Below are 10,280 nucleotides of genomic sequence, written 5' to 3' on the forward strand. Positions count from 1 at the left end.
TCAGTACATGTAACAGTTAATACAGCAAATTGACTTCTAAATGCTGCATGAATGTGTCACTTAAGTCGTGTATTGGTTTGACTAGTAGCACAAATACATTAAATTGCTAAAATAAAGGTTAATTCCAGTGGATGTACAAACTGGGACGGTAACATGTAATTAACTGTTGTAAGGAGAGTACAGATTGCATTCAATCAAGTCAAGCGTTCACTTTAAAAAGTCTTTATTTTTGTAATCAATGTTTGATACTTGAAGCAAGAAAAATAAACAAAAATGCTGAGCACACCTCAGCAGGTGTCAACCTGGTTCATTTTCACTTGATTTTTCTTTGATTTTCATACACGCCCTCCAGTATAGCAGAGGTTTCAGCTGTTGCATTATGGCGAGATGCAGGGAACACAAACAAGGGGAAACATTTAAAACCCACCCACGCTACAGACACCCTCTTCGGCACAGCCACAAAGCACAGGAAATTTTAAAAAGCATCAAAACATTGTCATTTAGACAGCTTTCACTCATTTTCTAGACCTGAATACAAACATATCGTTCAACTCAAAACTTCCAACCTACAGTGTCCCTTTGGATTAGTTCCTACTCTAGTTTTCGAAACCGAACTCCGGTGCCAGCAGTGCATTCAGAATAGATGTGTTTTAGCGTCCCACTATATTCCATCCAAAAATGTTTTTCGTTCATGGCTAGGAAAAAGTCATACTGCAATTATGAGATGTTTTAGACTTTAGATTTAGGAAGCAGACTTGCTCCAAATTGTACATGTTGGCACCCGTAAGTGGTTTCTTATCTTCCTTTTCCTACGTGACTTGAACTACACACGTAAACACATAACGGTCCTCTACAAACTCTTGCACAGTCGCGCCTATGGCACTTTCAGGGCTTTACAGTGGCAACAAAATTAATATCGAACGCGAATGACAAACACGTTTACCCGTCTCTTCTTCCCCATGGGAAGCATGATGGAAAATAATCAAAGTTGATCTTTTATATAAGCTCACATGAGACAATCAGGGTTTTTGTATATCAACAGGTGCACTGAATTGGCACAAAAAAGTGAAAGTGCGAAGAGAGACATAAACACAGCTGGAATGAGAAATAGGCTAAAAAACAACAGTGAAGCAAAACTCAAAATATTCAAATAACCCACAAACCCTTTAAGCAAAGATGGAATGTCCACGCACAAGTCATTAAGGCCAAAGATATTAGGCAAATTGTCACACACACACTTTTGTTGGAAATAGTTGAATAAAAGCAACCTGACGATAGTTGTGTGTGTGGAATGTGCCAGAACCTCCCCCAGAAGAAAAAGGAAAGTTCTAATGAGTGATCAATTGGTTATTTCTGGGGGTGCAAATGAAAAGAAAACAAAGGAGTTTACGTTCATTTACCACACCAAGCATACAGTGCAAGCAGAGCAATTTTTGTGAGAGTGATAATGTTAGAAGGACGTTAGAAGATAGGTAGATATTGATTTGTGCAGCCTCAATCATCAAGAAAAAGTAATCAGAGTAAACATAATGTAAACAAATAGTCCAATTTGTCTACATGGCAATGAAACAGTTAAAAGGAAAAAAAGGAATGCTCATTTGGAAGTTATTTGGCCCTTTTGTCAAAAAAGGAAAGAATAGTGTTAAGACATGTTATACAAGTCAACAACAACAAAAAACCTGCCACAGAATGAAAGAGAAATAGTTGCTTGTTAGGCGAGGAGGAAAGAAAAAAACACTACTTCCTGCAAAAGTTGCCACATGTCCTTATTCCAACTGTGTTATGCAGAGGGTTTGGGTCTGGCTAGGAAAAGTACATCTGGAATGTTGCGAGGGATTGTTGCTAAGGCAGGCCTCATACGAAACACGGTCATTGAGATCGGCAGTGAACGGTCGCGTCGTCCTCCCAGCCAATGGAACGTGGTGGTGCATTGTAGCAGGTGGAGCAACCAGGTGGAGCAAAGAGTCCCTAAATAGCAAGTTTGGCCATTTGCTCTTCAAGTTTGACAAGTCGCTTCTCCTGACTGCTGACCAGGTCCTTGAGGCCTTTGATTTCTTTCAAAATCTCTTCCAGCTTGGTGTCTGACTTCTGTGGGCACAGTAGCATCAATAGTTATTGGTCAACCAAACCATGTGATCACAAACCTAGGTAAGGAACATGGATTGGTCATTTGCATTAATCAATCTAAGACGATTCATCTGTGAGGGAGCACCTCCTGTCAGTCAAAATGTGGCAAAAAGGTACACTATACTTGTAGATGGCTTTAAACATAGTGTATAATGAGTGCTTAAGTGGGTTTGCCAGCAAGTGGCTCAGAAGCCGCCAAGCTGGTTGTGATTAGAGAGCACACTATGGACACTACAGGCACATGGGATGGATCCGAGGTGGGTGACGGGCGTTGTGGTGGAGAGCCAGAGGCAGGTCCTGCTATTCAGAAGTTTGAGAGTAGATTTTTTTTTTTGTTGCAAGACTATGTTTAAGTATTGTTAAGTATTAAGTATTGTAGTCTTGCAGATAATGTATGGAATCAGAATCCTGCAGATACTCAAAACCTTGTAATAAGGGTCTGAACCTCTGAAAACATTTTTGAATGACAAAAAAAATCTCTGAAAAAGCTTTAAAAAAAAAAAAGCTAAGAAAATACACATTTTTTAAAGTAGGACTTTACGGTGTTTCTTTCACCAACAAAATTTCAGAGGTTTAAAACGGTCAAGAGCTGAGTTTCAAAAAAGGCATTTTGGCACTGTTCTCCCGGGGCAATAATTTGTTTCCCGTCCTGAAACCTGTAAATGGTGATCATTTTTAAAACTTGTAACTTTAATGTTGAAAGACTGAAAATGTTTTCCAATGTTATTTTGAAAACATTCCAAAGCTTTTTCAGAGATTTTTCAGTCATTAAAAAATATTTTCGGAGATTCAATTTTTTTTTCCAGTTATACAAAAATTCAAACCCTTATTACGAGGTTTTGAGTATTGGCAGGATTCTGATTCCATCCTACTAGGGGACCGCGGCATCCGCCACAACAAGGGTTTAGTATTTATAGCAGCTAAAGGCGCAATAACCGACCAGAATTCTACCTTTGGTCATAATGTGACACGAGGACGTTCTAGTTAAGGTAAGTCATTTTAACCCCACCCCCTCCCAAAAAAAAAAACTTTCGGAGTTGAAAGCGGCGTTGTAAATCCAACCAGAAGTAATTCGCTGCTGTCTAAGCTCTAATTTTATACATGGCACACCAGAGTATAAGTTTTTAATATAAGGCACACCTGATTATAAATCGCCGGACCAATCAAACTATTAAAAAAAAAAAAAGTGACATATAGTCAGAAAAATATGTTTCATATAAACCAGAAATCTTGATTTTTAAATAATGGATTCAATTAAACCCATTATTGTGAGCGTAAATTGCAACATACACTGACTAATGTGTAAGTTATAGTTCACATGAATGGTGGAAAAAGTTGTGAAATTATCTATCCTGGTGTCTCAATTTATTTTTCCAATCACAAAAACCTGGCATTTCAACAGGGGACTTCTTCATCCATTCATCCTGTTCAGAGTATGAGCAAGTTTTTTTTAGAGCCAGGGATGGTACACCACTGACAGAACAACAGTCAACCACTTAGTCACATTCATGCCTTGTAGTATTAAGTTGACCAAATTGAAAAAGGCCAGAACCAAGATTGGAATACAGAACACAACAACTTCTAACTACTCTTCCAATGTGATGCCAATCCAAATTACCTGATGTACTGAAAAAGAAGTACACTACTCAGTGTCTTGTTCAAAACTTGTGCATGTAATTGTATTGCATCAATACTCACGACTGTTGCTTTCTGAGCGGCTGGGGCAGCAGCGTTCTCTGCGCTCTTGGTCACCTTGGCATCTAAAATGTTCCTTTTGACAACCGTGACCTCACGGTTCTTAGTTGGAACGTAGCCATTTTTGAGAGAGATAAGGATGGGTTCACCATTCTTGCCATCAAACCACTCCTCGGCCTCAAGGGCCGAGTCGGGCCCAGCTGTGTCGGGGTACAAGTCGTCCTGAAACAGGTCAGACTGACAAGACGAGAGCAGAGAGTCAGTGTGTTGGTTAGTGTTGCCGAGAGTCTGCTAAGGGTGAACACTCACCTTTCTTGGCACAGTCATCACAATGGGCTCACATTTCCGTTCATGCAGTTTAAAGTACCTGGTGATAAACACAAAGTTCAACTATTAAGAGTTCAGCATTTGTTTAGTGACCCGATGCTGCTCTCTAGTGGTGAGGCTAAAATTCCCACTCTATAGATTTGACAGTGGTATAGGGCTTACCTCGCAATTTCACACTTGTTGACATCAAGGCCCCTCTTTGGCATGCAGCCCATGCCCCTCTGAGACTCCTTGGAGACAAAGCTGCTAAGGAAGTGAACATACGGATCTTCATCCGTGACTTCAAAGTAGCGGATGCTACTGTCACCCTGTCAAGACGCATAAAAAATAAAAATAAAAAATTACAGATCCAGTATTCAAGATGAAGGTTTGACTGAATCCAAACTAACGCACCTTTCCACAAAAGTACACCATGTTGGTGTCTGGGTCATAGAAGGGCAAGAGCACTCCATTGCTGGCATCCATGCAATGCATAGTCATGGGTTCTTCGAAGTTTTGCTGGAAATAATGTATGCATATAAATTAGCGGTTCTGTATGAAATGAAAGGAATAGCGAAAATGCACAGTGGTTGAATGGTTGAATTTCCTAAAACACAGATTTAACAGACTTTACTGACCTACAGGATGGTGGTGGTAATTGAGTTAAACGAGGCACAGTGTTCCCTCGCGGTTCACTTTTCGTGGCCTAGTTGTATCGCAAATTTTTTAGTGCAATTTTGCATGCATTTTTTTTATAGTATAGTATATAGTCTGCAGTACACTGCAACGAGGGATTTTAATGGGTAAGCAAACTATTACATATTGCAAAAAACAAATGAGCATACTGTATACGTCTAAGACTGTGCAAACTCAAAAGCATTCTTTTAAATGGCAATAATGGCTCTTATTCTTGACTATACAGGTGTACCTGAAGTTTGATGAGAAACAATGCAGAGTGAGCAAATGCACAAGCAGCAAAAAAAATCAAACATGTACCGTGTCCCAGAGGGCAATCTGTCTCTCACTCCTACGATTGAAACCGGTGGTGAGGACTTTGCCATCCTTGAGGAAAATGGCCCTCATGGGCCGAGCACCATCGTGTGCCTTTTCTTTCTCCTGGAAGAATAGTTCATATGACATTTCAAGCAAAATGTTGTTCTTAAAAAAAAAAAAAAAAAAGGCTCCCATCCCCTTTTTTTTCTCTTACAGCAACAATTTCCTCCTTGCGGGGGTCAATAACACGAACAGACTTGTCCTTGCAGGCAGTGCAGATGAGACTGCCGTTGCGATTCCAGCAAACATTGTAAATCATATCAGGATGCATGTCTTCCAAAGTGATCATGGCCTCGCCTGTGCCCACGTTCCAGATCATGATCACGTTGTCACAACCTGACAGCAGGTAAAGAAGTCATTTGGCAGGAACGTAACCAATGGTCTCATTTTACAGTCCCATAAAATAATACTTCGAGGCAGACTTTTCAAAAACAATATATCAGGGCTCATAGACTTGTAGAAAGCTGGAAAGAGGAGGAGCTCTCACCTGCACTGAGGAGAACATTGCGAGCTGTGGGGTGCCATGTGATTATGCCGACTCTCTTGGAGTGACCCTGCAGTTCCACTGCGGGCTCGGACATAGGCGTGATAAGGCCATTCTCAGGAATTTGCCACACCTGTAAAATATCCAAAACTTCAAAGAAGAGCAAGTCCAGGAAGGGTAAGACTATAAAGTATCTTTCATTTTATAGGATTCAGAATTGTCACAATTAAATTAATCAATCATCAAATTTACTGACAATTTGTTGATCAATCAATCAACCATCAATCTTCTGACATGTTACAGACCAAACCGGTAAAAATACAAATCATGAAAAAAAGTCATAGTCAGTTTAATCTATTACGAATATATTAGTACTGGTAGTATGACAAAACAAATGACAGGTTGTTGAACCTGAAGAGGCCTCAGAAGTGCATAACAAACAAGCAGCCCTTACCATTAATCAGCATTGATGGAATAATCAAAAGAATCAATTCTAAAAATAGTCAATAGTGACAGCACCAAAACAACCTTGAAAAAAAAAAAATGAACTACTGTATACAAAGATGTGTGGTAAATGCATTATAAAAATAACCTCAGGGTGGCAGCAGTGACCAAAGTGTAGTATGAAGGGCAGAATATTATACAACAACTTTAGATGTGTGTGACCTAGTGTTGACTGGTGTCAAAAGAAAATAGGAGGTAATTTGGTCAAAAATGCAAATAAGGATTCTGATGTCTTGGTTTTTAGAAACAATGGTTGCACTGGGCACTAACCTAATGTACAATGGCTAATAACTAAAGCATTGTGCAACAACCATGCTGGTCAGGTTGACCAGGAAGAGACATTGTACCTCCAGGAAAGGAATCACTAGTGACATATTTTAAACATTCCATACTAGTTTCTGCACTACAACGTCAGGAAAAAAAAGGTGCTACATTTGTACCTTGAAGGGTCCAATGGCTTGTTACTGGGGTAGTACCCTCAAGGGTACACCTACAATTGTGTACCCTATACACAGGATACATATTAGGATCTCTACAATTTGGACCACTTGTAGGGGGAAAAAAAGGCCACAATTGTGAACCCTAGATGGAACAAACATTGACCCTTACAAGTACCCTTTTTTCTGAGTTTACGGACAAATAAAGCGGAAGAATACCTTCTTTAAAAAGCTGACCTCGGATGAAAAAAATAAATAATCTCTTTACTATGATTTCTATCAAATATTTGTAAATCGAATCGAATCTAATCTAATCTAATCCAAAGGGTGAGGTCCACACCCACAGCACGCACGTTACAGCACGCCTGTCTTTCGCAATAAAAAACATGTCATTTCTTGTCAGTTTTTGACAAAACGTATTTCTGCTGTTTCTCAACACTTATGAAGAGCGTCAGGTGCAAAAATGTGAAGCAGATCTTACCATTACTGAGCAGTCCTCAGAGCTGCTGGCGATCACCTGATCATTGTGGGGACACCAGTCAATGTCTAACACTGGACCAGTGTGACCGCACACTGTTGGGCAGACTTTGTCGATGCGTCCCGTCTGTAACGACAAGGGGGGGATGAAGTCAGTCTCACCTGATGGATGAATATGTTTTGAAATATGAAAACTAGTACAATCATCAATACATTTGCAAACAGAAAATGGTGGTTAAAACATGCTCCTGTCATGAAATAAAGTAGTTGACCAAAAAATAAAAAAATAAATCATAGTTTCGGCTTGTTTACAATGTTGCCGCTTATTCAGCCATTCACATAAGTTGTAACGGTCATGCCATAGATACACTGTGGTCTTTTCATCAGCACATGCTTCAGTGTCGTGTTTAAAAGCCCTTTGACAGAAAGAAAATGGGTGCTAGGAATCACAGATGATTACATGAGATGCCCAGTTGCCCACAAAAGTGTTAATACACATGTCCAATAATAGTGCATGTATTTGAAGCCAAAAAGGATTTGAAGGCTTTACTGGAGCTGCACAGGGGGCAAAACCAAGATTACATCTACACCACTGTTGAACCTCACACAGTACTTAGGGAAAGTTATTAGTGACATCATTATACAGTCAAGGCACAGTCCTCATATCGCCACATCTGTCTTCTAAAAGTAACAATACTGCACGTCTGCACCCTTTACATAACCAACTCGTGGACAAAATGAAGAGAGAAAAAAACATTTGCAGTCATGCTTTTTTTTTTTTTTTTTTTTACTGTTTTTTTTTTTAACTACATTTTGGATAACCTTCCACAAGCTTCACCAAATAGATGGCCAAAATGATGGCCCATTCCTCCTATATATAAAGTTATGGTTTAAATTGTATATTCCATGACGAGTAAGAACATGTTGACAAACAACAACTTGTTGCAAATGGAAATTGAGACAATTTATGCTAGCAGTTACTTCTAAGATAGCCACATAGTTACATTTTGCAGATATACAGTGAATTCTAAACAAATCTCATTTTAATGCGTGTAGACAAGTAAAGAGCCCATATTTCACTGAGGAGCGAACACTGTGAAGCTAACGAATGTTATTTCACGCCAGGGTTTGTTTAAGGTTGTAGCGTTTCCTAAATGTTCTCTAAATGCTCGTATCTCCCCGAGCGGCGCAAGCTTGCAAGGGTGCACGCAGTGTTGCTTTTTCATCAAGCTTCATTCAGTGTAGCAAAACGTTTCATTTATACTCCATTTTTCGGGTCGCCATCAAATTTTTGAACAAGTTCAAAATTCCTCTGGAACAAGAAAAACAGATGGAAGAAATATGAAAGGCATTGCTCTTTGATTTGTATTAGCTTTCTCTGCACACTCAGCCTATGAGAAAGACTAATCAACTGTCTGACTGTGATGAATGAGCAACAATCATTGGGGGCAAGAAGTGAGAGTACAGTTCAAGTTCGGAGTATTTTGCTACAATTAGTGTGTTATAAATTATGCGAACAACTAACTCAAGGCCAACTGTATGTGGACTTTGTACAAGGGAGGGTCAAGTCTGTTTAATGTCCTGTGCAAATGATTAGGGTATCCACTTTTGCAACACGCTGCTTCTCTGGATAATTTCTAGATAAGTGCATGCTGTTTGTCTGGGTAATAATATCGAAGATAAGTGCATGGGAACAGCTAAAGTAACTGCTGGAGTACTGCTGACAAGCTTTTATTTCATACACTCCCATTGTGTCTAGAGATGCATGACTATGAGCTCTGCAACCATGCAGTCACCTGACTGACACAGTTGGGCTGTGGCATACTCAAACTCTAATGATCAAAGTCCAGAGTAGGTCAGACTAAATATTTTGTGTGGTTTATGAGGGAGGAGTGGGTGGTAAAAAAAAAAAAAGATAAATCAAAATCACAAAATCTTGTCTATACGTCACTGGGGAATCTGGCCTGAAGCTGAGAGAAAAAGCAATATATGACCCTGCTACTTCTGTGTCTTTATATTACCATATATTCGGATGATAAGTCCGGAGAAGTCATTTATTTTTTGAAATTTATTGTACAAACACCAAGATCAATATTAGTAAAGCTCGCACTCGCAAAATGCCCATTCACTAACCGTGTTGATGGCATTGAACGAGTTCTGATTAGATTCACAACTTCCACTTCTTTGAAAAAGTTTGGGGTTTTTTTTCATTAAAATGGCTCAACTAGAATTTTGTATCGCATTGTAAGTGAAAGTGTGCCTTTTGGTGCTGTAAATAGTACCCTAAATGCTTGTTGTGGTGGACACAACATGCTAAAGAAAGTGGGGGTAATCCACCAAAAGTATTTGCAACAGCCAACAGAAAGTAAAAGAAAAAGAGCCCAAAGAGACCCTGGTCTTCCAGGTAAACAAAAGTGTGGTTAAAATAACGATGATGAATTGACGGACTGACGATTAGTTTTGGTCCGGCTTGAAATAATGGCAGACTGAAGAGAACAGAGTGGCCTGGCCGCTGGCGAATGACGGACCAGCAAAAACTACTGACGCTCCCACTTCTGGTTGACTCATGCTGAACCATCGATGCTGCAGGATGATCAACTTGAGCAGACAAGAGCAGACCGACAGTTCGGCTAGACTTGAGGCATTTTTTAAATTCCACACTAGGGCCTCAGCCAGCCCTGGCATGGGCATGGCAAATGAGAACAGAGCAGAGTGGTAACAAAGGTGTCAAATATTACATACATTGAGGCATTAATGGCATGAAAGTATATCCAATAAAAAAAGTCTAGATAGAATCGAATAAAATCTTTTTCTTTTCTTTTTTTTTTTAGAGGAAGGTTTTTAGTCCTTTAAAAAAAAAAAAAATAAATAAAATCCACTGTCTGTGGAGCTCCGAGGTGGTCAGGGGAGGGCATTCCACAGTTGGTGTGCAGCAGCCTCGAAGTGCTCATCAACTTCAGCCAAGTCATGGGCAGGCGCATACGGTGCAATTGGCCTGACTGTGTTCTAGATGAACTATGTGGGTTGAGGAGTTCTGTGAGGAAGGTGAAGTGTAGCAGTATTTTGGACATAATGGAGTCTTTGTAACCTCTTGCCAGGGACCCGATCAGTGCATTACAGTAGTCCAACCTAGAGGAGACAAAGGAATGGACAAGCCTCTCTGCAGCAGGATGAGAGAGTGATGGCCCGTTTGGCAA

At 39.9% G+C, this 10,280-nt stretch overlaps 1 protein-coding gene across 2 annotated transcripts in view; it reads right to left on the reverse strand.

The window, feature by feature from the left end:
* Nucleotides 1–206: 206 nt before the first annotated feature.
* The window catches only part of coro1ca (coronin, actin binding protein, 1Ca), a 35,003-nt gene continuing 24,929 nt past the window's right edge, over nucleotides 207–10,280 (reverse strand). For both annotated transcript variants that reach the window (XM_077561201.1, XM_077561202.1), the window contains 9 exons: nucleotides 7,088–7,210; nucleotides 5,669–5,798; nucleotides 5,336–5,517; nucleotides 5,125–5,244; nucleotides 4,543–4,647; nucleotides 4,312–4,457; nucleotides 4,132–4,189; nucleotides 3,826–4,059; nucleotides 207–2,088 (listed from right to left, as the gene is read on the reverse strand). In XM_077561201.1, the coding sequence (XP_077417327.1) occupies nucleotides 1,969–2,088; nucleotides 3,826–4,059; nucleotides 4,132–4,189; nucleotides 4,312–4,457; nucleotides 4,543–4,647; nucleotides 5,125–5,244; nucleotides 5,336–5,517; nucleotides 5,669–5,798; nucleotides 7,088–7,210 (1,218 nt within the window). In that variant the 3' untranslated portion in view covers nucleotides 207–1,968. The remainder of the gene's footprint in view (nucleotides 2,089–3,825; nucleotides 4,060–4,131; nucleotides 4,190–4,311; nucleotides 4,458–4,542; nucleotides 4,648–5,124; nucleotides 5,245–5,335; nucleotides 5,518–5,668; nucleotides 5,799–7,087; nucleotides 7,211–10,280) is intronic.

The sequence above is a fragment of the Vanacampus margaritifer genome, chromosome 3, assembly GCF_051991255.1.
Source record: "Vanacampus margaritifer isolate UIUO_Vmar chromosome 3, RoL_Vmar_1.0, whole genome shotgun sequence".
Taxonomy (NCBI): domain Eukaryota; kingdom Metazoa; phylum Chordata; class Actinopteri; order Syngnathiformes; family Syngnathidae; genus Vanacampus; species Vanacampus margaritifer.